Source organism: Desmodus rotundus, chromosome 9, assembly GCF_022682495.2.
Source record: "Desmodus rotundus isolate HL8 chromosome 9, HLdesRot8A.1, whole genome shotgun sequence".
In the NCBI taxonomy this organism is placed as follows: Eukaryota; Metazoa; Chordata; class Mammalia; order Chiroptera; family Phyllostomidae; genus Desmodus; species Desmodus rotundus.
In genome coordinates this window covers 67,545,603-67,572,172 of record NC_071395.1, presented here as the reverse complement: position 1 = coordinate 67,572,172, position 26,570 = coordinate 67,545,603, and the positions used below count along the sequence as shown (strand labels likewise).

Below are 26,570 nucleotides of genomic sequence, written 5' to 3'. Positions count from 1 at the left end.
GCTTTTTGAGAGCAGGGTCTTTATTTTATTTATTGATGAGCGGATAACCCCTGGCACATTCTGGGTGTGCAATGTTCGGCCTTCAATTTCAAATGGATTTTGCCCTTAGGGGGGCCTCACTACCTCCTAGGAAAAGCCCTCAAGCCTCTCCACCCTAAGCACAACCAACCCCCCAGCTCGGACTTGCCCCCTGCTCCAGACACCCTCCATCCTCGAATCTCACCCTACTGAGAGTACAAAAGGGCGTTCAACTCGTGCGTCTTCCCCGGACGAGAGCACTGTGTCCTGCTGGATGTGGAGACACTCTGAGTCAGGTTGTCCAGAAAGCGCACATCCCACAAAAATGAAAGGCTTTTCGTTTTCTCCGTGGACATGTATCCAAGTCTGATAGTTGAGCTGCAAGGTGTATAAAGTCTGTGCCTGAGACCCTCAAACGGGGAGAGAAAGAGGGAACTTCGGTCTATTAGAAGCTTTGTTAATCTGCAAGTGGTCCAGTTTATCTGCAAAGCGCGATGCGCTGCGAGTCCCGCAGGCGCGCGCCGCATCTCGGGTAGGAGATTCACGCCTCTCCCGCCTCCCAGGCAGCCGCCCGGCGGCGGGGAAGCCCCGCGGCTCCAATCCACCCAAGTCCAAACCCTCTACGTGCACCATCTGAGAGCCCAGGCGCTTTGCAACCCTCCTGTCTGTCCTTCTGGATTCTTAACTCTGCCCCTCGCCAGTGCCGGACCCTCGCCCTGCCTCCAGCCACTGCGCCTCCACGTCCTCTCAGCCAGCTGCAAAGAGTTAAGACCCGGCTCGGAAGACGCCTCTGGCTGCTCCAAGTCTCTGGCCCCCGCTCGCCGCTCCTGATTGGCTGAGCTCCTGTCAGTAGTAAAAAAGTATCAGATAGCAAACTTCGGAGCTTGATAAAGGCGTGGTGGTAATACTCCGCAAACGCTAGCAGCCTATGACATCAGCCAAGAACGCCTGGGATGCCGCTGCTCCGGGCCAGACGCAGGAGGAGGAGGGTCCTGCCAGCCAAGAGTTAACCAGCCCCGTACGGCGAGGGGGGAGACACCAGTTTTCTGGGGACACTGGTTTCGGCCACAGACTGCCACTGTACTCCTACCCAGGGGAGTTCTGGAGAGTTGGATGAATTCTGGGTTGTTAGCTGCTGTCAGCTGGGCTCCCGGGAGCCTGTTCCTGGTGGAAAGCAGGGGGCGTCTGGCCAAGGGACCAGCGGCTCGCTGAGACTCAACATGACCCTCCTGGGGGCTGAGCACTCTTTGCTGATTAGGAGCAAGTTCAGATCAGGTAGGGCTGAGGCATTTAGCATTCCTTCCTAAACTTTCCTCTCCTGCACTTCTCAACTCTAGATTGCTTTCCAATAAATGGCTCAAAGCCAGCCGTTGCTGCTTCAACCTTGTTCCCCAAGAGCACATTTTGGAAGTGAAAATTTTATTTGACTTTGGGGGCCTTTCCTGTCTTCCGTTTTTAAGTCCTTTGAGTCGTTGAATGTGGTTTTGTTTGTAAAAAGGCCAATCCTTTTATTTTATTTTTTTTTGTGTATTTGTGAATAAAAAATTGGAAGATTCACCAAAAAGGAACAAGTTTGAAAATGAACAAATAAGGGATTTCAAGATTATGAGCTGCATAATATTAGTTATAATTGCTGAGAAGATGAACCTGATGCTGTGTATCAGATTACAGGGGTCACTTAAAATGTAGCTAATCCAAACAATGTATTTCCCAAAAAAGTCACTTGGGGGAAGTAAAAATAGCAAATTTGGAGCACAACAAGTATTTCAAATGACATCACTGTAGGAAAAAAAAATGTCCAGTGCCACAAATATTTTTTCCCAAACCATCTGATATTTATAAATGGAGAGTTTCCCCCCAAATTTCTGTGTCAGTAGCGCATAGAGAAACTTCTCAAAGGACGCTGAGTGAAGGTGAGTGAAAGAGATGGGAACGCTGGGCACTGCTCACGAAGGGTTGGTACAGGCACCCATGGCGGCTTTGAATGTGTGGGGTTCCACGTTTAGACAGAGACACTTACCTTCTTAAGTTCTTCCTCCATAACTGTGTGTATAATACTGGTTTTATAAACAGTAACAAGCCACTCAATAAATGGCAGAACTTTTACTTAGAAGATGAATTCATTTGTGAGAACTCCGATGTGAACATTCCATAGAGGAGGTGCTGGAAGGATGCTGGCCTAGTTTGCTAAGAGTTCTTTCCCTTTCTAATAGGACCACTCAGTGTTTCACTTGGGATGGATGTTTCAAGAATGAGGAGAGTGGATGCTGGAAAGTAAGGGTTATCTGTGATTGCCTTAGATGTTCCTGGCTTTGAGATGTCTGTGGTTCCATTGGAGATTTTCTTAGTCTCTGTACTGTTGGAACAAGATGAAAACTCGAGCTTAGCTGCCATAATACTCAGGGCCCTGGTACTCTGGGGCCCGTCTGCCAGCCACTGGGTTCAGTGTTGGTTAGTTACATCCTTCCTCTCCTTCCCTTGGTGAGGTGATGTAGTTGGTCTGTTAATCCACTAGAGACTTGGCCACTGCTTTGTAATTTGGTCAAAACCGCAAGGCAACACTGCCACCTTTCTGAAGAAAAGAGGATGCAGGTTTGTTTTGCAAAAAGCTACATTCATGTCAAAGGCACCCTTGCCAGTTCATGTGGGGGGCAGTGGGGGGAGGGGGTGCTCATTTGTCTCTCAAAGGATTTGGTGAGGTACTGGATGGGATTGCAAGGACAGGTTTATCAATCAAAGCCTTCCCTCTGAGATGCAGCCCAGAGGGAAGATGATAGCTCCCAATTCCTGCCTCCATGGACTGGTGTGGTTCTGGGGTCTCCCAGGCAGACTCTGGAGCTTCTGAGAATGCCAATTGCTGCCTCTTTCCCCCCCCCCTTTAAATCTTGGACAGGCTCTGGTGCCACAGGAAGGGTAGCGCCGGGGAACATGGGGTCAAAGCAGACACGGGCATGCTCAGTCCTCCACCTCTGATAAGCAGGGAAGCTGGGTCTGGAAACGGACTGAGCAGATTGATCATCTGTGATGCAAGGGGTTGATCATCTGAAATGCAGTGAAGAACAGCAAGCAGAATGTAAAACTAAGGAGACGTAATATTGAGGATGGTGATTATTCTTTCTGGGTGTAATTACAACTACAGCTGCACCGCCGGGGAAGCCTGGCTGGCAGTGCGTTCACACACGGGCCTGCCTCTTCCTGAGAAGACTTGGTTTATTTGGTCACTAACAGTGGATTAGGAAGCCTTCTTCCCTGTTTTGATTTTTTCTCTCTCTCCCTCTCTCTCTCTTTTCCTTGTTTCTTCTTTTCTCTCATGAGCTACTCAGAATGTAAACTCATAAAATTCTGACTGCTAATGTTTGCTTTGACAGTAGACCCTGGTATTTCATATTTCATTAAAAATATTTCAAAAAAATTAATGAAACTAAATTGTTCTCTGATCATAGTAGACTCCTTGTGATATGGGGCTTGTTTATTAGTGAGCAGATAACTGCTTGGACTCTGAAGATGACCAGAATGGCCACAGCGTCCGGCCAGCTTCCTGTGAGCTATATTCGAGTGACCTTGTGATTAAGGAAGACTCCATGCCACAGGAGCAGTGACCTGTGACAGTGCCCATGTATGAACACGTTTGATGATATAAACTCATCTTATCTGAGAGGCCGGCCACAGTTTCATGGTTGAGTATGTGGGTCTAGAACAACACTAGCTGGGATTTTAGTGGGCATCTCCACTTGTTAGCCACAGAGCCTGGAACCTTAGATAAGCTACAGAATTCTGTCTGCCTCCAGGCGCCTCATTTGACTAATGAGAATGATCATAGGATTGTTGTGAGGACTAAATGTGATCCTGTAAGCAGACCACTAAGGAAAATGCCTGGCACTTAGTGAGCCCTTAAAAAATATTGTTCTACTATTGATATTACTAAGCAGCCAGATTCTGTAGTGGTCACTTTCTCTCTGAGTCTTGGTTATTTCATGTGTAAATGCCAAAGTTGGACTAGATGATTTCTCAGACCCTTCAGTAACATTCTGTGGTTCTCTGAAAATACGTAAAGATTGGGCACAGGCAAAACTGAGACCGGGCTGCGAGGCAGTTGGGCAGATATGGTAGGCAGGTCACATAAATGCAACAAACAGTGTTACTTTTAAACTAACTACAGTTTTATGGTTTTTAATCTTACTATTGTTTGGTCAACATCAGTAATCAGTATCACTGTCAACAATCTTCCTCCATACCATGATCCTGTGTGAACAAAACACAAGGATTTATAGTGTGTACACACACCATGCATGAAGGATCAAAATGAGGGGATGGGCACTGATGGATTTGCTTCTAAAGAACTATTGTGTTTCGTTTGTTTCTTTCTCTTTTTCTCCGTTTCCCATTCAAACAGCTCAGCACTCTGGCACCTGCCAGGACCTGGTGTCTATCCCCCACAAATGTGGGGTTGTCCAATTTAGGAAATGAAAATACAGGAGGCCCAGTTAAATTTGAATTTCAGAAAAACAATGATTATTTTAGCATACTGTAATATTGAGGGTGTGTTTTTATTTGAAACCCAAATTGAACTAGGCATTTTGTGTTTTATCTGGCAACCCTACCTACAACCTGAGAGGTCTTTGCTCAACGCTCTCTGCTGCCCCATCCAGGATCCATCACACTCTCAAAATTTGGGTGCCCAAAGACTCCCCAAAATGCAAACCTTGCATTTCAGGCATGAAAGCAGAGATTTGGAATGAGGAGGGCGTGCCATAAGCATGAATTCTGGGTCTCTGGGGGCAGAGCCAGCACGTGGATTAGGGAAGATGAAGACAACTTCCCTTTTAGCTTTCTGAGGAAGGGGAAGAGGAAAATGAGTTCAGCAGACAGTCTGCTCAGGTGCAGGGGCTCCCAGACTGGGGGCCACAGCTGAAAGAAGCCGAGGGCCATGCAGAACAGGCATGAAAAGTCAGTGGCGGAGCTCAGCTCAGCGTTGGGTGGTAGAGCACACCAGCACCGCATTCTTCAACATCCAGAGATGGGCCTCCAGCATCGGTGATTGCTCTGTGTCCTCCCAGGAAAAGCAAAGGACATCTCAGGATGCCATACACCATACTCTTTCTGTGTGTTTTCTGTCCTCCAGCCTTCAGATCAACTAACAGGACAAATGAGTTCTGCTTTAAGCTAGATCCTTAACATCTCTGAGACTGAATGTTTCTTCAGTGAGTCAAGGAGACTGGATTAAGAGGTTGATGCAGAGGTTTTTACCATCGGGACACTACTGAAGAAAATTCCACCAGGGTCTCAAGAGAAGTACAAGTTCTGGCCTTACCCTCATCGTTACTTCATTTTATAACTTAGGACGAATATTTTAACCCAGTGCCTTGTCATGTCTATTATGGAAAAGACACTCATATAGGTTAAATTATTTGTCCTATAAAACTAACTATATAAAGATATAGGTATAGATATATAGATATACATTTTTAATCTAATTTAATTGACCTCTTTGTGCCTCATTTTTTTCATCTACATCATAGAGGATTTTGGCTAGTTTATCACTGAAGTTGCTTCCAGCCCTAACATTTGGTACTTTCCAAATGAATGGCCCTAAGTATTTTTGTAAAGTTTTAAAGACTGTAAGCTTTGTAAAAGCATTCTTGTGATGTTTCTGAACTGTTATATGCTCAGGGAACTTAACATATGCCAAATGCACACTAAATATTTCTTAAAAGAATGAATGAATAACTCACACCTACCATTTTCATAATTAACACAACAGCCTTCAAGAAAATTATTTCAATTGTTTCATATGTTCAGTCTTCTTTTCAAAATTTCTTTGACAGCTTTTGGGTGTGAAGCCTACTGAAGCACAAATAATTTGTCCCCAATTCCATCTTGCTATTGAAATGACCAATAGAATATTTTTAAAGGTTGGGGAAATGTGTTCCATTAAAATCTTTCAGGAATTTCTACTAGACATAATCAGAACAGGAAGAACCTAAGGGCAAATTGTCCCTCTGCACTTCTGTACAAACTGTCCATGGCTGACTGTCTCCTGCCTTCCTCTGCTTACAACCACTAATTCCCTTCGTGGCGACGGCATTAGTTTCCTACTTCTGCTATAGCAAGTTACTACAAAGTCAGTGGCTTAGAGCAGCACAAATGTATCATTATCTTATAGTTACCGAGGTCAGGAGTTTGAAAAGGGTCTCTCTGGCCAAGGTGTTAGCAGGGCTGCGTTCCTCCTGGGGACTCTAAAGGAGAATTGGTTTCTTAACCTCCCAGACTGTGGAGGCTGCCATATCCTTTGGCTTGTGGCCCCTTCCTCCATCTAAGGCAGCAGTGTAGCATATTCAACCATCTCTCTGACTCTAATCTTCTACTTCTGTCTTCCACATTTAAGGACCCTTGCGATCTCTTCAGGCTTACCCCAAATCATCTTCTTAGTTTAAGGTCAGCTGATTGGCAACCTTCATTCCACCTGCAGCACTGGTTCCCCTGTGCGGTGAGTCCTAGCCAGCACTGGCTGCTCTAACAACAGACTGGTGGCAAACCAACAGCAATTGATTTTCTCACGGTTCTGAGGCTGGAAGTCCAAGAGCAGGGTGCCAGCAGGGTCACTTTCTGATAAAAGCCCTCTTCCTGGCTTGCAGGCTACCTTCTTGCTGTGTCCTCATTTTGCTCAGAGTCTGAGAGGGAGATAATAGCTGGTATCTCTTCTCATAAGGGGACTAATCCTATCACCAGGGCCCCACCCTTGTCACCTCCTACAAACTAATCACCCCCCACCCCCCAAGGCCCATCTCCAAATACCATCACATTGGGGATTAGGGCTTTGACACGAGTCAGGGGTTGGAGGATACAATTCAGTCCATAAGACCATGTTCACAGGTTGCAGAGATTAAGACGTGGGTACCTCTGGAGTCGAGAGGGGCAGTATTCTGTCTATGACAGCAACTTCCAATGTGGCGTTCCCAGCTTTCACCTCCGTAAGGCCTCTGTCCTGCAGACTTTGCCCTGCAGAACTTTTCTCATAACATGGGTTACCTACCCATTATCCCAGTGTTTTCTCTAGGGTGATCCATAAAAGACTAAATCCACAGTTGTTTAGCAGGATTTTTTTTTTAAGTGGGAGGCAGAATATACTGAAAAATTAAATTGTATTTTTTAACTTCAGGATTTCTCCAAAGCTGTAATATTTCTAATGTACATTATGAGCTTCTAAAGGACAGTGATTCCCAGACGTGTTGCACTGTATTGACATGGCATGTCCCAGGGCATGTCCAGCTGGGCAGACACATTGTGGAAGATTCTGCTCCAACCAGAGAAGCCATGGGTTTCCAACAGTCATTCATTTAATGGGGTTAATCTCTATGTGGATGTTGCTGGCAAGCTCTCCCCACCCCCAAGGTAAGAACTCTTTCCTTCCTGCTGCTTATGTATCTCTGGCTCACCCTTCACTCCTCAGATCTATTATTTTGGGGGTCAGGACTGATTCCGCACCCCAAAAATATCCCTCAGAGGATTCAACTCTCTGCCCCTGAGGAGCTCCCAGTCAATCTGAAAAATGTGGTATGAGAGTTATATATTTATTAATTCATTCATTCAACAAATATTTCTTTCATGGCTCCCTGTAATGGAGACTGTGCTGGGAGCCAGGGAGAAGGTAGGGAGCAGAAAAGACACATTCTGTGTCCTGACGAGGAATATGAGAGCCTCTCTCTAACACCTGTGCATGGTTTCTGCAAGCTGCACCTTCAGACATCCGCAGTGGAACACAATTAGCTGGACCTGAAAAGATGAGTGTATTTTTCATCTTAAATGGGAATGACTCAGGATCACTGCTCTCCCCGGAGGTCCGACTGTATTAGATTTCCTGAGATACCAGGTGGCCTTCACCCACCATCTCATATGCAAGAGTCCCAACCTTCTCGGCCCCTGAACTTTCCCTGTCTTAGCTCTGATCATTACTGGGCATACTAGACATTTTATTTGTTATTCCATGAGGGTAAAAACTTTTATTTATTTGTTCATCTTTACTGGTGATTGGCAGAGAGAAGGAACCATTTAATATGTGTTAAGATAATACATTTTATCTTATGCCCAAAGAATACTGTAAAACAGTAAACAAAATATATTTTGATACATTTAGGCATTAAAACTATAGCAAAAAAAAAAGGAATCAGTGAATAGAAATACAAAACTCAGACAAGTACAGTAGGCACATCTAGAGTGGGAGGGGCAAGTTAATTATAAAATCTTGATTCATAGACCGATGATGATAGTGTGGTAGTGCCACATGGACCAAGAATTATGACTAATCTCATTTTGTGTACCTGAGGTACATAAAAATATTGTCTTCTAAGGCCATAAAGAGTGGTGCTCATCTTTTATTGTATATGATACGATTTAGTTAAATTGGATTAAACCAAACTAAACGGATTCTGATTAAGAGGATTAGACTGGAGACTAGCACCTCCAAGTCTGTGGCAGAAACAGCAGTGCTGGAGCCCAGGGCTAGAGCTTCACATACTTCACAAAGCCCAATCTGAACAGGAGCTGCTAGAGCCTGAAGTGCTCATTCATCTCCCTTGTTTCCAGCTCATCAGCAAGAACTTACTGGTCAGATGCTGACCAGCTATGTATGTATCTTGCATCTCTGCCCAGATCAGGAAGGAGGAGCCAGCAAGTGTGTTTCACAGGCACCTGCCTCCTGGGTCTCATTCCTGATCTCCAGAGAGACCTCCTCACACCCCACTGTGACCCCATGACCTTGGGGAAGTCGCCTCAGCTCACTGGGCCTTTGTTTTCATACTGATAAAGTGATTCATGCCATTTGTGAGGGAAAGATCTTTGAGAGTTATCGAAGGTTTCCTTTACAGAAAGCAGTCCCCGTTCCCCACGTGGCATGACTGCGCAAGAGAGAAGCACGGAGTAGTTAAGAGGTTTGTGTGGACACAAAGAGAAGTTTAAAAAGCAAAAAACTGTAGCCAAATAGTAGTTTTGCAGTCTTACAATTTTAGTACTTTGATTTTCAACTTTATTAAGCAGGTAGTGTTTTTTTCTTTTTTAAGTCAGTAACTTGCACTAACTTCTATTCTGAGATCATCCAGAATAGCTACTATGCCAGGCATTACTTAATCAGACTTTGATTATTATTCTTAGATAAAATGCCAGGGTCTCCAAGTTCTTTTAAAGTAAAATGTATTGTTTATTCTCTGAAATTTAGAATAAATAAGGGCAATTCCTGACTTTTATTTTTACAAGGCCCAGGAAGGTACCCTTTAGGACCAGAGAAAAAATAAATTTCTCCTATAGGTTGAGAGAAGATAAATTCTCCCATTTCCTTACAGACACTATTAGAGCACTTCCCTTACCACTTCAGTCACTCCAGGTGACATTTGCTGTGTTCCTCAGCCTTAGGTCATTTGAAAAACCATAGCATCCTAGCCATAGAAACAGTGGATTAAGCCACTGTAATATTGTTTGTAAAAGGTATTTACTGAGTTCCCTCATGTATAGGAACTTAGCCATCCATGGTATGTGTAGCAATAATGAGTGAATATGCAACTTCTCAAATACTTAGTATGTCTTGATTAGCACCTCTTGTCTGGCACACCAATCTGAATCACCATGTAAGTTTTCCATGCCTCAGTCTGCATCTCTTTCCCCTCAGCCTCTTAGTTGTACAAAAAATCATCGGTTTCTTTCTCATAAAATATAGACAAACAGCCCCAAGGTGAAATGACTGGCCCATAAACTGTCCTGGCTTTCCTAATTCCAGAAACCCTCTCCCTTCAGGAAGCCATTCAGCTTTGTTCTCTCGGGACTGATCGGGCAGGGTTCTCAATCTGAAGTAGAGTTCCACGTGGAACTTTTTGGGACTCAAGCTCCCGACAGGGCACTATGAGGCTCTAGAGCAGGCAAATTCCAGAAAATGCTATGCCACATTAATTGATTGAACAATAATCTCAATGCTTTAAATATTTCTACTATTTTGTAGAGATATTTGTCCAGATGCATAAAGATTTTTATAAGGTTATATTTGAGTATATGCATACATTTACACTCAGCTTTTTTATCAGTCAGTGTAATATTGTAAGGACTTTTTCAAGCTGACTACATAGCAGCATAATTCTTGTTTTAAAAACTGTACTGAAGTCCACTGAGTGAGCATATAGTAACTTACTAAACCTTTCCCACTTGTATTGGAAAATTTAGCCCTTTATAATTTTTATATTAAAAATAACACTAATATGAAAATCCTTATGCACATAATCTTGTTCTTCCTCTGGATTGTTTTTATAGAATACTTATTTTTTACAGTAAACTTCTAAGTGTGGGGATAATGAATATGAATCTTTATGATCCATTATGGTAGCTCGTATTTCTGGAGTACTAACAATGTACAAAGCTTAACCATAATCCTATTTCCATGTGGCAATGAACTCTTGCTCCTATAACAGAACTAGCTTAGAGTCACCTTGGGTACTTATCCAATGGTAACTGATATTTGATGAGCTTTTCACACCTTTTCAGTCCTAAAGGAAAAGGAGCCACAGTTACCTGATAACTTTGAGAACTTGTGTGTCATCTGTTATGTGGGGACCACCTATGACCAGATATGACTGATGATTCATCAGAGGAGAAGTGAATATAACTAGCAGTTCTTGAGAACCTATTATCTGTGGCACTTTTGCTCTCTCATTTAATCCTTACCAAAGTGCAATGATTATCCCCATTTCACAGATGAAGAAGCTGAGGCTCAAAGATGTAAGATGTTAAACAACTTGGTCAGAGTAACATAACTAATAAATGACAGAGGCCAGATCTGATCCCATTTGTGACCATCTCTATGGCAACCTAAAGCCCCCGGCTCGCACCCCTGCCTCACCGCTCACTTACACACACCTGGCCCACTGGGTCTAATATACCTCATTCCGGACTACAACTCCAGGCATACACCCCATTGCCATTATTGGGCTTGATTCTCTAAATAGTGATTTACCAAGACACTAGTTTCTACTACAAATTATACACGTCATCCCCCCCAAATCCTAAGACATTTAATGAAACTTGATTATTTCAATCTCAGTTTATTTGAGAAAAAATATTCAAGAAATTTTTGAAAACTAACAATTGTAACAGTAGACTTGCCCCAAAACACTAAACATAGCTATTCAAGAAATACAAACTTGGGCAAAAGTAGGTTTACAGTTGTGAGCATGCAAAGCACAGAGTTTATTCTTGTATTATTATTTATTAATTATTGTATTATTTCTTCATTCAAACAACTGTAAACTTTTGTCCCTCCCTTCCTCTATTAACAGAGAGTAGAACATGGGTTGCCAAAGCCTGGAGGGTGGAGGAAATAGGGAGAGGTCGGTAAAAGGGTACAGACTTTCAGTTATAAGAGGATCGAATATAGAATGTGGATACTACAGTTGATAGTACAGAATTGCAGCACTGAAATTTTCTAAGAGACTACAACTTAAGTGTTCTCACCCTTGCCCCCCCAGAAAGTAAATGTATGGGTGGTGGGTGTGTTAATTAACTCGAGGTGATGAATCCTAGTTGTCATGTTGTAAACTTTAAATACATTACAGTTTTGTCAATCATACCTCAATAAAACTGAAAAGTAAAAAACAAACAAACTAGGAATTAGTATCAGGGGTCAAAAAGGCAAATATTATCAATGGGCCAGAATTTTGTGTATGTGTATACATATATATACATAGTTTTATGTGTATATGTATGAATCTAATCTCTAATTAATTATTCATCTTTAATAATAGTGGTGATTGTTCAAATAGCAATAAAATATGTGATAAAAGGTTTTTGGGGAACTTTACTATCCATTCTGAAATAAATGAATTTAGCTATTTTATAATATATCTTAAAATAGATTCCATATGGATTAAAGAGCCAAGGAAATCTATAAAATATTAGAACAAACCAGAGAACAACTTTATAATCTTGGAGTGGGACAAACCACCCCCAGCCTGTCACCAACATCACAGTAGAAATAAAAGTTGGTGTATTCGGCCACTTACAAAGTTTAAAATATTACATGGAAAAAATATCACCAAAAAATTTTAAAAGACAAAAAGTATTTTGAAAGAAAATACGTGAAGTGAGAATGTCAAAGTTATTACAAGGAATTGTATAAACATAAGATTAAAAGTATATAACCTAAGAGAAATATAATTCAAAACGGAAAAATAGTCAATAAACCCATGAAATATACTCAACTTATTAACATTCAAGAAAATGCAAATTAAAAGAGCAAGATACCCTTTTTTCCAAGCATCAGGTTACACAAATTTGAAATATTCATAACATCAAGTGTTGGACAGCTGGAGAAATAGGCACGGGCATCCTGTGCACCAGCTCATCTGTGAGGCTTAAAGAGTGCAGTCTGACGGTTTCTACTGGACTTCAAGTGACCTTACCAACAGTCAAGAAAGTTCAGTGCATCTACTCTAAAGAAGTAATTGTATGTGCAGGGATTTTCATTGCATCATAGTTTATAATGCTAACAAGTAGAAGGTGGAGACAACATAAACATTCATCAATAGGGTGTGGTTGATTAAATTATGATACACTCATTCTATGAAATATAATTCAAAGCAAAAGAAAAGTGATAAAATATTATATGAACTCACATGGGAAGATCTCCGAGTCATACAATTAATTTTTTAAAGCAGATTGTAAAACAGGCAACACAATTACATTTATGCTTAAAATTATTTAGACATAAATACACAGAAAAAACATTCAATAATCTAAGTCAAGTTGCACACAATGATGTTCAGAGTAGGAGGAGAGCAAGGACCTATCTTCACTACTTGAATCTTTTATATTAAGAATGTATAGGTACTTATGAAAATTTTAAAATATCTCTAAAAAGAAGAGAAATTGACATTATAATAGTAGAAAAAATATACTTCTGTAAGTCTAATCACATAGACAAAAATTCAAATGAGGATTTAGGGGATATGAAGCCCGAGGTTAGTTTGATTACATATTTTAAACTTATTGGGAGAGAATTTTAAATTTATCACCCTCTCTCAGTGCACACAGAAATGCCAATAACTTTCTAAATATCAGGCTAATATCTTGACCATAAGGCAGGAAAAAGAAAGAAAGTAAGAAAGAAAGAAAGAGAGGAAGGAAGGAAGGAAGGAAGGAAGGAAGGAGGGAAGGAGGGAAGGAAGGAAAATACTTTTAAAACTCAATAAGTTAGGGATGAAGACATACCATGAACATACAAAAAGTGTTTAAATATTTTTTTAAAAGACTGGAAGGATGCATTTGTAGCGAGATTATGAATAATTTGTAATTTTTCTTATATTCTTTTTCATTTATTCTTTATCTTGATTATTTATTCAGTGTCTCCTATTACCTTCTTTAATAAACAGGAGTAACTTTGGTAATGAACTAGTTAACAGTGACTGTCATTTGCTTGTTCACTTTTGTCCTGAAGAAACAGGAGATGAAAGACACCTTCTCTGAAGAACAACTAAATCTGAGTTGGCTGAACACCTGGGGGTTTAAGTTGTTATTCCCACCAATTTGAGAGCATGCTCGCCTTTAGACTACAATCGAGAAAACTTGCTCCTCAGCTGAGACCGAAAACCCACGGGCCCTAATATTAACTTATGTTGGAAATTTTAAATGTATATATTGTGATATAGGCTGCAGTCTGGCTGACCTGGGTTCAAATCCTGACTCCACTCTTCCTGGTTGTATGAACTTGAGCATATATATTCTTCAAACTTTCAAACCTCCACATCTCCATTTGTAAATGTAGGTTCAGAAGTACCTCTCTGTGGAAGTTTTGTGAGACTTTAGGAAAAGGCATATAAAAAGTGCTGGGATGGGCTTATATGTACTCCATAAATGGTAGTAATTTTATTTAAAGGTTAGTATAATTATATATTAATTATTATATTTATTTCAATATGCTGTGGAATGTTAATTTACAATATTTTTAAATAATTTAAAAGTTATTATAATGTATCATACTGGTATGTTTCTAAATTAGCAACAACAGCAACAACCAGCCTCTTGTTATTTATCATCCTCTAAGATTTGCTGTGAGCTACTCCCATTTCTTTTTTACCCCAGGCTATGTTTCAGTGAAGAGCATAATTATTATCATTATAGAATTTACAGTGTTCAATAAAGTGATTTACATACATACTATCACTTATTATCTCCCTTTGAAAAAAAATGTTTGAGGAAGGAGTTTTTACTATTTTCATCCTCTAGAGAGGAGGGGTGTCCAGCTCAGGTCTTCGTGTGTTTCTGCAGAGCGAGATCCCCGGCCTTGTCTGGACCCCTGCAAGGTTACTGGTGGCTATAAGATCTCAGCAAAGACTCATGACTGTCTTTGAGGTTCTACTGAGAAACCTAAACCCCTACCCGTATGATTGAAAATACTGTTCTGTCTAAAACTAAAATTAAGGGGGCAGCTCTCTCCAGAAGAAACAAAGTTTGGGGATCAGACAGCTAGTGGAGCAGTCTGCTAAATTGTAACACCTTTTTTGTTTTCATTTTTTAAAATATTTTTTTATTTTTCAATTACAGGTACATACAATATTATATTAGTTTCAAGTACACAACCCAGTGATTAGACATTTATATGACTCATGAAGTGATTGCCCTGATAAATCTAACACCCATCTGACACCATATGTAGTTATTACAATACTATTGACTGTTCTTTACATCCCCGTGGCTATTCTGTAAATACAAATTTGTACTTCATAATCCCTTTGCCTTCTTTCTCCATCCTCCCAAGTCCCCTCCCGTGTGGCAAACATCAAAATGTTCTTTGTATCTATGAGTCTGTTTCTGTTCTGTTTTGTTGGTTAATTTGATGTTGTTGTTTTTTAAGATTCCACATATAAGTGAAATCATATGGCATTTATCTTTCTCTGCCTAACCCACTTCACTCAGCACAGCACCCTCTAGGTCCACCCATGTCGTTTCACATGGCAACATTTCATTCCCCTTTATGGCTGAGTCATATTCCTCTGTGTGTGTGTGTTCCCCATATATATATACACACACACACCATTTCTTCTTTGTCCATTCACCTACTGATGGACACAGGTTGCCTCCGTATCTTGGCTATTGTAAATAATGCTGTAATGAACATATGGATGTATATGTCTTTTTGATTTAGTGTTTTGGGTTTCTTCAGATAAATATCCAGGAGTGGAACTGCTAGTCCTTCTTTGTCTCTTGTTATAGACTTTGTTTTAAAGTCTGTTTTGGCTAGTATAAATATTGCTACCAAAACTTTTGTTTATTTGTTTGTTTTCATTTTAAGGAAATATCTTTCTCCATTACTTACCTTTCATTCTGTGTGTATTGTTCAATCTGAAGTGAGTCTCTTGTAGGCAACAGACGTAAAGGTCTTATTTTGTTATCCATTCAGCCACCATATATCTTCTGATTGAAGCATTTAATCCATTTGCACTTAAACAAATTGTTGATAGATATGCATTTATTGCCATTTTATTATTCACATTTTTGGTCTTTTCTTTTCCTTTTTAAAGAAGCTTATTTAACAATTTGTGAAATACCAGTTTGCTGATGGTGAACTTCTTCAGCTTTTTCTTGTCTGGGAAGCTCTTTATCTGTCTTTCAACTCTAAATGATAGCTTTGCCCTGGATGGTGTGGCTCAGTGGATTGAGTGCTAGCCTGCGAACCAAAGGGTCGCTGGTCGATTCCCAGTCGGGGCACATGCCTGGGTTGCAGGCCAGGTCCCCAGTAGGGGGCGTGTGAGAGGCAACCACACATTCATGTTTCTCTCCCTCTCTGCCTCCATTCCCCTCACTCCAAAAATAAATAAATAAAATCTTTAAAAAAATGATAGCTTTGCTGGGTAGAGTAATTTTGGTTGTATGGCCTTGCTTTCATCATTTTGAATATTTCATGCCAATCTCTTTTAGCCTGCAAAATTTCTGTTGAGAAATCAGCTGACAGTCTAATGGGAGTCCCCTTGTACATAACTAACTGCTTTTTTCTTGCTGCTTTTACAATTCTCTGTTTGTCTTTCACCTTTGGCATTTTAATTATGATGTGTCTTTGTGTGGTCCTCTTTGGGTTCATCTTATTTGGGACTCTCTGTGCTTCCCAGACTCATATATCTATTTCTGTCACCAGGTTAGGGAAGTTTTCTGTCATTATTTTTTCACATAGGTTTTTAATTCCTTGCTTTCTCTCTTCTCCTTTTAATACTTCCATGATGTGAATGTTGGTACACTTGAATTTGTCCCAGAAGCTCCTTAAACTATCCTCATTTTTTTGGGATTCTTATTTCTTTTTGCTGTTCTGATTTGGGTGTTTTCTGCTTCCTTGTCTTCCAAATCTCTGATTTGATTCTCTGCTTCATCTACTCCACTCTTGATTCCCTGTTATGTATCCTTCTTTTCAGTTATTGTATTCTTCATTTCTGACTCTTTTTTTTATGATTTCTATCTCCATTTTTGTGTTTCCTATCTCTTTGTTGAAGTTCTCTCTAAATTCATCTACTCTTCCCCTCAGTTCATTGGGGATTCTCATAACCAATGTTTTGAACTTTGCATCTGGGAGATTGCTTGTCGCCATTTTATTTGGTTCTTTTCTGGTGTTTTGTTCTATTATTTGGGAAATATTTGTCTCCTCATTTTGGCTGCTTCCCTGTGTTTGTTTCTATGTAATAGGTAGAGCTGCTACATCTCCTGGAGTTGGTAGAGTGGCCTTATGTAGTAGGTGTCCTGTGGGGCTCAGTGTCACAGCCTTCCTGGTGTCCCAATCTGGGTGTTCCAGGCATGCCCCCCCCACACATGGGCTATGTACACCCTCCTGTGATAGTCGAGCCTTGACTGCTGTTGGCACCTTGATGGAAGGAATTTACCCTCCAGGCCAATCGGCTGTGAGAACTGGCCAACACCACCATAGGGACATGGTGTGCAGGGGCCCACCCCACAGAGCAGGCCTGGCTTCAGTGGGGGCTCTGGTGCCTACGGAGTCCACCCCTTGAGTGTGCTGCTGATGTTAGTAATTGTGTGGGTGCTTCAGTGTGGTCTAAATCTGTCCACTGGTTGAGCTGGCTCTGAGGCCTTCCTAGAGGTGTAAGCCAAGCCCAGCCACCACCCATGCCTGGGGCAACCAGCATGAGCTACAAAGTGATCTAGAGATGGCTGGTAGTTGTGTTAGGCTTGGACATGCCGGGAAGAAGCCAAGTTTCAAACCAAGGCTGGCTTCCACTAGTGCCAGGCCTGGGGCCACTTAGCAAGTGGTATGGGGCTTGCCAAGGCCAGATGCTGCTTATTTGAGAGATCTTAAGAAAGTCTGCAGCATGAGCCAGGACAGGCCATTGTATGGAAAAGCCACTGGAAACAGCTTGGATGGGTGGGGTTGGGCCTCAGGGAATCACCAGTGTGGAGAAACAGTGTGAGCCAGGTTAATGGAGACTCAAATATGGTGCTTGTCTGACGGCTCTGTGGGGGAGGGCTCAGCAAAGGAACAATGCCTCTGCCAGCACTTCTTTCTGGGAGAAAGTTGCCCCTCCAGCTCTTGCCCTGATGCCAGACAATTCATTTCCCCCCTGTATGTCCCTGGTACTTTAACACATTTTACTTTTATGGTACATTAAACTCTCCTCACCAAAAAAATAAAATAAAGTAAATCATATCATTTAATGTGCTTTTATTTTCACACAGACTCTGAGATTGTAAAGCTAGTTATACAGATGAGGAGACTGATGGTCAGAAACATTAAGAAATTTGTCCAAGGTCACTCTGTAGATTTAGCACCAGAACTCTGGACTCTGGGCTCCCAGAACCAAATTTCCTACATAACCCCTCTTGGAATTTGTATCCAAGGAGTCACAACAGTTGCAAAGTGCAGATGCCTGGCTTTCAAACCAGGGGCTCTCTACCAAGTGGTCCCTCTGCTTCAAACTTTCTTTGCATGTTGTAGCCATCCACACTGGCTTTAAGACGGAAGGAAACAGATTAGAAGGACAGGTGAAAATTCATCCAGGTCAACACAGTGTTGACTGGGAGAGGAGACCTGGTTGAGGGCTAGGCTTTGCAAGGGAGCTTTTGGCTTAATGGAATGCCAGCCTCTGCAGAGGGTCTGGTCTTAACACATAGATTAGAACCTGATACCTCAGAAAGCCCCAGAAATGGAAAATATTCTGTCATGTTATCTTTGGCTGCTTCAAACCCTGGTAAAAAAAAAAAAAAAAAAAAAAACAGGCCAAGATTATATTCTAACACTTCAAAAAAATTTTAACATGTGTGCATTAACTGTTTTCCCAAAATGTAAAGGTACATTATATTAATGAAATGTATATACTTTCTTAGATATATACACACATACATACTCACATATGTAATATATAAATGTATTTATATATACAATAGTAAGATATATTAAATGGTAATACAATAATAGTACATAGAACAGTGTGGGTATATAATACATAATACATATACATATACATGTCTATTGTATACATGTCTATATGTATATGTATACACACACATATAATCACATGAAGGGTCAAAGAAGTATGGCCTTTGTAGTCTTATATATGCTACAGAAAAATTGAAGGAAAAACAAAATGTTTGACAAAAGGAGAATGAATCTATTGAAAATGTAATATAACATGCACGTTTTTGAAAGTTCCATTAAATTGTACTTTCAAAGAATATCTAACGAGATGAAACTATGTTTACAATGTACAAAGGAGTTTTTAAAATTGCATATGTAATACAATCCAAATTCTTGAGAAATCATAGAGTAGATATTTTTATATACATGTACATGTTTGTGAGTTGGAAGAAAGACGGCAAAGTATTAGCATTCCTACAGACCTGAATTACCATTAGTTTCATTTTCCACCCTGAAACTTTTGCCCAATCTCCCAATTTTGTATAATGAGCATGCATTTGTGTTACAATCAGAAAAGGCAACATGTGCTCTAAATGCTATCATACTACATAGGCTTAACTGGGACTCAAAAGAACTTAATTGATATTTAAGGACTAGAGCAATGTGGAAAGAAAATTTTCCCCTTAATTTGGGGTAATTCCTTTTCATTCCCCTCATAAAATACACCCTTTGTTTCAAGTTCTAATTCCCCTTTATTTCCAATTCCCATCCAGTTATTTACTGGGTAACTACATTAATTTCATTAGTTTTTGTGTAGCAATGTATCACTGCTAAAGGAGTATTGGTTTGATCTCTGCAATTACCCGCTTAGTATAATGGTACCTTATAATGATATAATCCTTATAGGGGTGAAAAACCAATGTTCAGAAAGGGTTAATGACCTGCTGAAATTCACTGCATGTGCTCACACAGACACACACACACACACACAAATGGCAGAGAACTGGAACCTGGATGTCTGGGCCCCAGGTCTCCTGACCTCTCTCAGTGAACAGCTGGACACAAGGAGGCATCACTCAGACTCCCTTTTCTCGGACCTCCCCAGCAGTAGCTTTCAAGGAAAGCCAGTCAGATGGCAGGTTCTTCCTGTCGCGGGCCCCTCCTGTTATGTCAGGGCGCGTGCACGCGTCTGCTTAATTCACTTGTGGCGCTTAGCCATGGAACACATAAACAAGCAGGGAAAGCCTGAGAGAGGAATCTTGATGACCAAATGGAGCGATTTGTCTTCTGAGATTATTGTTTGAAATTGTTTATGTCAGTTGCTGAGTTTCTGTTCTGTACTTCAGGGACCTGTTTGTGGTACAAGAAAAGTCCCTACAGCTGGAGAGCGATCCCTATGGGGTAGCTGTCATGAAAGGGTGCCCTGCGCTTGCCTGTCCTCTCGATGCAGGCAGCGGGTGGGGAGGTTCACTGCAGGCCCAGCAGAGCACGCCAGAAGTTATCTGTCGCTGGGCACACTCTAAACATGTGTAACTAACTGAACCCTCACAACAATCCTAAAGGGAGGTACTGTTGCCCGCCCACCCACCCCACCCCCCAAGATGGAGAAACCGAAACACCTCCCTGTTAAGGAAATGTCATGACTAATAAACGGAAAAGTTAGGACTTGAACTCAGGAACCCCTGGCTTCAGAGCCTATGTACTGCTTCTCACAGGCACCTAAACTGGCCAGAGCTGGCTGTAGTTATCTGACCCTCAGCGTGTCCTCTCAGAGAGCATGCGCACTGTGAATTCTGCCCCCTCTCTGACATGGCAAGCCCCAACGCATTTCCACTTGGGGTCCACCTTCCTCTCCCTCTAGTGACTTGAGATATTGTGATATAAAAGCCCTAAGCTCACAAACCTGGCAGCGTTGTGAGTGAGAGAGAATTCCTTTTGAGGCATGAATTAGTCTTCTTCAAATATTTTGACAAACTGAGAGTGTGGTGCTTAGGGAAGGAATGGCTTCCCAGTGTTTGTGTGAACAGACATCCTAAAACAACTTTAGACCCTGCCTGAGGCCTGGTCATCGAAGTAACTGCTTGATGATTCTGAATTAGGGCTCTTTGGATTTCAATATTCTCCTGGTTTTTACCCTCCAAACGCCCAGTGCCAGGAGCTGGCCTGGGCTAATGATTCTCAGTCTTGTTAAAGGAAGCTGACTCAGAACATCTCTTAGGGTGAAGAAAGAGCACTGTGTGCCGGCCTGGCCTCTCCCATCTGGCTTGGCCATGGTGATCACCTGCGGGGCCACCGTGGCCAAGCCAGCTCCCCTCCAGCTCCTTCTTCCTCCAGACCATGAAGGGGTCCCTCAGTGATAGGAGCATCATTTTGCTTCCTCTTCTCTGGCCACTTCCAGCAATAGATGGGTAGCCATTTGGGCCAATATCATTCTTGGTCACTGCAACCATCTGGCTGTGCATCAGCATACAGGGCAATGGTTGACCAGGGAGAAGTTATTATTGGTACCTGGACTCGGAAAGCAAGGAGCAGAGTGTTCTCAGGCCTCAGCAGTGCACACAAAAATAGTCCCTAGTTCTCAACCTTGTTTAGGAAACGTGGCCAGGATTGGGGCAGAAACAGCATAGACAACAAGACCTATCGGGCCACATTCTCCCAGCTTTATGTCAGTGGTGGCCCTGTCTCCTCTTTACCAGGTGGCTTGATGCCTGTGTACCCCAAGGAAGAACAAATCAGAATGACGAGTGGCTCAGGCTACTCATATGGAGGGTGGCTTTTTTCCCAGATTCAGATAACACCAGGTCGAGGAAAGAATTTTGTGGGTTGGCTGTCCTTTGGGCAAGACGAAGAGAGTTTGAGTTATAAATTTGTGTCCTACAATATTGGCTCTCAGCTCTGGAAGGGACCTGAAACCTCCAATCATGGTCCTGCTTCTTACTTTCCAGGATGTCATCCCCTTCCAGCAGCTTCTTCATGGCCTGCATCTGACAGTGTCCTTGAAGGCAACAAGGTGAATGTCAGGGTTTGTACATGGAGGTCGATCCAGCTAAACCCAGGGTAGGAGTCAACAAAAAAGAAGTTTAAGGACTAAATTATGCACAGGTACTACTGCCCTTCTTCAGGAAGAGCCTTCAGCTGACTGATGCTCTGTTGTGTCCAGAGCTAGTGGTGTGTACCTGGCATTGTATAGAGAGAACGCCACATAAACAGTCATCCAAAATAGTTTCCATGGCATTCTTAACCCAGTTCCTGGGTGTGCCAGTGTCTGGCTCCATGTGGATGTTTCAGCCACCTTTATAAACTGTAAGTCCACATACCTAGGAGTCTTTGGCAGGACAGGATTTCAAAATGGATCTTGGTTGTTCTCATAGCTTCCCACCTCCACTGGATGCCCCTTCTCAACACCGAGCAGTAGGAAGCCTCTGGGTTTGCAAACAAATGAGAATCAAATAATAGAAATTTTGAACAATTTTAAGCAAAAAAGAGCACTTACTATGGAGGTACAAGTGTGTCTCATGGAACTCAGCAACAGGCATGTGGTTGGGATGTGGAAGAAAGTAAGCTGGAATCAGGGACTGGACACCTGCACCTCCCTGGCTCTCAGTGGTACTCCATTCTTCTCCCTCTCTCTACACCAGCTTTCCTGTTTTCCCCAGTCCATGTGCTTGGCAAGGACCACCCCACAGCTACTGAGGTTGCTCTCTCCCAGGCCCGTTTCCAAAATTCCTGGGGAAAAGCCCAGTGTGGGCTGGTGGATATGCATCTTTGACACAAAAATTGTGATCTGGGAGAGGCATCCCAGGGGGAATATCTTAGCTACATGAAAACCACATCCATGACAGATTAAAAAAGAGGAGGGGCATTTCCTTATAAATCCAGTGGAAAAAAACTACTCAGAAGAGAATAAAAGGCAGCTATCACTAGCCATTCATTTTTTCTTTTATTCTTCACTCTGCTGCTAAGTTTGCTGTCAGCATCTCCCTCTCTCATAGGGCACGCGAATCTTTAGGAAACAAAAATGATTCGTACACGTGTACACTTGCACACATGAGCTGTGAGCTGTTGTTGGGCGGAACCAGAAGGAAGCAAATGAAATGTTGTGGGCTTAACAACATCATTTATTTATTTAAGTTTCCTGGGAGAAAGGACCAGAACAGCCTTCTGTAGTTCCCAAACCACATGCAACTCTCTTTTCATGACATCCCACAGTTGTAGTTGTTTAACACCCTTCTCTCTCTCTTGACTTCAAAATTTACATAGGCAGAGCCCCAGCCAGCTTTATTCACAGTGATCTTCCCTGTCTAATACGGTGCCTGGAAGAATAGTAGGGGATCAAAAACTATTAAATGAATGAATGAATGATGTTAGTGGGTTCACCTTCCTGTCAAGTGTGAAGATGAAAGCATTACCTCAAAGGCTCTTGGAAGCCTTCCTAATTTTGCTGTGAAAAATCATAGTAACAACCCTTTTGTCTGTTGTTTTACTTTTTTGCAAAAGTCTGCTTTAAAAAATTGTCATATAAATTTGATTCACCTGTCCCTGATTCTCTCACCCTTTCTTCCTCTTTCTCTTTGTTTCCTTAATTTATTATCAAGACGTAGTAACTTTTTTCCACTCGTTTCTCAAATCTTCCCTCCTCTCCTCATTCCCAATATGTCCAAGTGGACTTTTTTGTCTTATGCATGGATTGTGCTGAGTCTTTAAGCCAGCAGTGTTGTCCCCATTCACATTAGCACAAGATTGCTCATCCTAAAATCTCAGTGTTACCATATTACTGTGCTGCGCAGAAAATGCCAGCACTACCCTCTTTCTGCAGGATAAAGTCCAAAACACTTCAGCATAATAGTCAAGGCTTTTTGTCACTGAATCCCCACCTTCTTTTCTACTAGTAGCTCTTACCACTCTGCAATACAATCCCTTTCTTTCATCAGACGTATTCTGGAGGACATTGTATGTTTTGTGGGACCCAATGCAAAATGACAATGCAGGCCCCTTGTTCAAAAATGATAAAAATTTCAGATGGTGACAGCACAGGGTTAAAGCAGGCATAGAGCTCTTATGGGCAGATCATGTTTATTCCATATTCAAATTTTTATGCGTGTTCTTTTCTTGGTCAAGAATGCCCTTTATCACCCATCTTACCCATATGACTCTCACTTGAAAATTTAAAGGTACAGTTTTCCTTAATGAAAGGTCCAGCTCTTAATTAAAATGAAAAGTCCAATTCTCCTTCTATGTATTTGCATTCCTTAATCACATGTTGCTAACACTTTATCTAATTCAAATGTGTGTGTCTTCTCATCTCCACTAGATCTTTCATGCCTGAAATAGCTTTGTAGCATCTTCACTATAAACAGATGCCTCAGCAAATAACAAGGAACTGCTAAATGCTTTTTGAGAGGCTGAATTGGTTGATACATGCATGATTACCAGACTGGGCTGGTGATTTTAAATATTCTAAAGATTTCTGTGGTGTTCGTGGAAGTAATAACTAGTTGAGTTCACACTTTCCTTTAGAGGGTCAGTTTTGGACCCTACATTTTACAGCTGACTTTTAGAACCTTTTGCAATTTTGTAGGCCTCCTGTAGCATTTTGAACATAATACTAAGAACTATTACAAGAAATATTGTAATCTCATGGGGACAACTCTAGAAATTATGAAAATTTTCAGAGGTCTGAATTTGAGACGTACAAAGAAAGACCTGGGTCAAAAATGGAACCAAGTGTCATGAAATGTTAGCACTCCAAGGAGCCTGCAAGATGGGCAGTTCATCTTTCTTATTTTACAAAGGAGGAGACTGAAGCCTGAAAAAGTGAACTGTCTTGACCAAGGTCACATAGCTATTTAGTGAGAGGCCTTCTTGTGTGAATTTCAAGGGACATTCCATTGATACATTGTGTCAGACAGAAATTTGAGAGACTTTCTAATTACTACTCATAAGTATTTTGCCTATGTGTGAAGCCAAAATTGAATTCAGATGCAGGTTATATTTTTAAATACAATTCACATTGATTTTCTATGAAATTCTGGAATTTGGCATCTTATTGTCCAACATTTCAATTATTAAAATTTACATTTAGACATAGGGCTTATTGTATATGCAGAACATACAAAAAGTGTAAAGCAATGAAACTAGAAGCAGCATTACAGGCCTGATGGAATGACTGCTCTGTAGTTACCAAGGGGTGCTGGTTGCTAGGCAGGGCATAGGAGATTCCAACAGTAGCCAAGAGTCCATTGTAAGAAGGTAGTGGAAGCCTACCTCCATCTACTTGTGTTAAAGTGGGCTTCCTTCCACTGCTGTTGCTAAGGGACCTGGGCTTGGTCTTCTGCTGAAATCAGAGACTCTCCTGTGCTCTTGAGGCTTCACTCTCCCACAAGGAATGTTCAAAGATCAAGATGAGTTGGGAATATGGGGTAATGTTAGTGCAATAGCACCATAATCCACCCCTAGCCCTTGCTCTGGATAAAACCGCCCATCTGTTTCTAAGCAATATCTCTTCGGAGGTTTGATATTTTTTTTTACATCTAAATCATAAAAATAATATCAGTCACAGGGGATTTAGAGATCATGCAATCTAGTGATTTTCAAACTCTGCTCCACGGGGCTTTGGCATAAGAGGTTCTGGATTTATCGCTCACCCCTTTGCTATTGCTTTTTTCCTTTCATGCTATATTTCAGTTAAAAAATGTTTCCAGTGTTTTAAAAAAAAGTTTGAAAGCACATAATTCTAACTTAGTCCTTCCTTTCATGGGTAGAGGGGCTGGAACCCAGAGAAATGAAATCCTTGTACTATTATTTTGAAGTGTTGGGGGAAGATGACACTTAGGTTCAGTTAGTAGAATTTGGGAGTTAGTTTCACCTCCCTTCCTCATCAAGGCAGAGCCGTTGCTAGAGGGACTAGAATTCATGGAGCATTAGAAGAAAGAGAGGAAGATGACTCTGTGGATGATGAACATATGGTTAGTTACTGTGAGCACACATTGTTTATTTTCTTTATCAATCACTATTTTTCCATAATTTTATATTTATTTCTTCTCCCAAAATATGATGTACTACATATACAGTAAACATAAATTATTTTATGACTTTGGTAAAGTTTAAATACACATTAATTTATAATTCAGAAAAAAATTTCTTTTTAGACCAGATATTCTGGTGCTACTTGAGAAAGCAGGACCATTCTTAGAGGCTGTAGAGGCTGTGGCAAGTAGGCTGCACAGAGCCTGCAGGCCAAGTGAGGCTAAAGGAAATTTGTTTAAGAAAAATGAAGGATTTGGTATAAAAAAAGTTGAGTGGAGGAGGGTAGAATAGAAAAATTAATCAAATATGAATAATATGGTCTTCAGGAAGGCAGTGTATTTTGCAACATGGGAGAAGTAATGGGTAATGGCGATTCTCTTGGCAAGATAATTTATTTGGATGAACCAAATAGAAGTTTATCACACAGATCCCAGTAACTTCTTTGAGATTCTTTGGATGAGTCCATGCTGTCTAGATCGAAAAGAATAAAGAAGAACTAACAATGACTAGAGAGTTGGGAACCACTAAGATATCTCGTATTATCGTTTGGGGACAATAATATTACTGGAAGATTGGAAAGTCTCCCACAACCATGGGGGGAAAGGCAGCTCTTCTCCACCTTGAGTGACAATAGGAGAGATTTCTGGGTTTCACTTGGACCTGCCAGCTTTGTCAACACGGCCCAGACTGAGGTGGGCATGGGTAATAACCCAGCTTATTACAGCAGGGAACATAACCCAGGCAAAATATCCTGCCACCACCACCCCCTCTGCCTGATGCCGCTTCCAAATTATCCAAACAGTCGACCAAATAGGCAGATTCATTCTGAAGTTCTTAGAGCAAATCTTTAATGCATAAGTAGGTTTCTTTTCTCTTTTCTTCTTTTTTCTTCCTTCCTCCCTCCCTTCCTTCCTTCCTTCCCTCCTTTCCTCCTTCCTTCCTTCTTTTTTTAGAATTAGGATCACCTCCACGTTAGGCCCAGGGAAACAGCTCAGGATGAAGGCAGAGGCATAGCTTTATTAATTCGGAGTTCAGGACACTTGGCCTGTCTCTTATTTCCCTCCTGGGGCAGGACTTGGTGTGCCCCTGGATTAATGCGCTTTTTATTTTCTATTAAAACATGATTAATAGCCATCACTGGAAT

The 26,570-nt window shown here is 41.4% G+C and overlaps 1 protein-coding gene across 3 annotated transcripts in view; it reads left to right on the top strand.

Moving 5' to 3' along the window:
• The first annotated feature begins 925 nt into the window (after nucleotides 1-925).
• The window catches only part of MYOCD (myocardin), a 91,765-nt gene continuing 66,120 nt past the window's right edge, over nucleotides 926-26,570 (top strand). For 2 of the 3 annotated variants that reach the window (XM_053911698.2, XM_045199219.3), the window contains exon 1: nucleotides 926-1,293. In XM_053911698.2, coding sequence (XP_053767673.1) covers nucleotides 1,239-1,293 — 55 coding nt within the window. In that variant the 5' untranslated portion in view covers nucleotides 926-1,238. The remainder of the gene's footprint in view (nucleotides 1,294-26,570) is intronic. The other variant, XM_045199220.3, reaches the window with a different exon arrangement.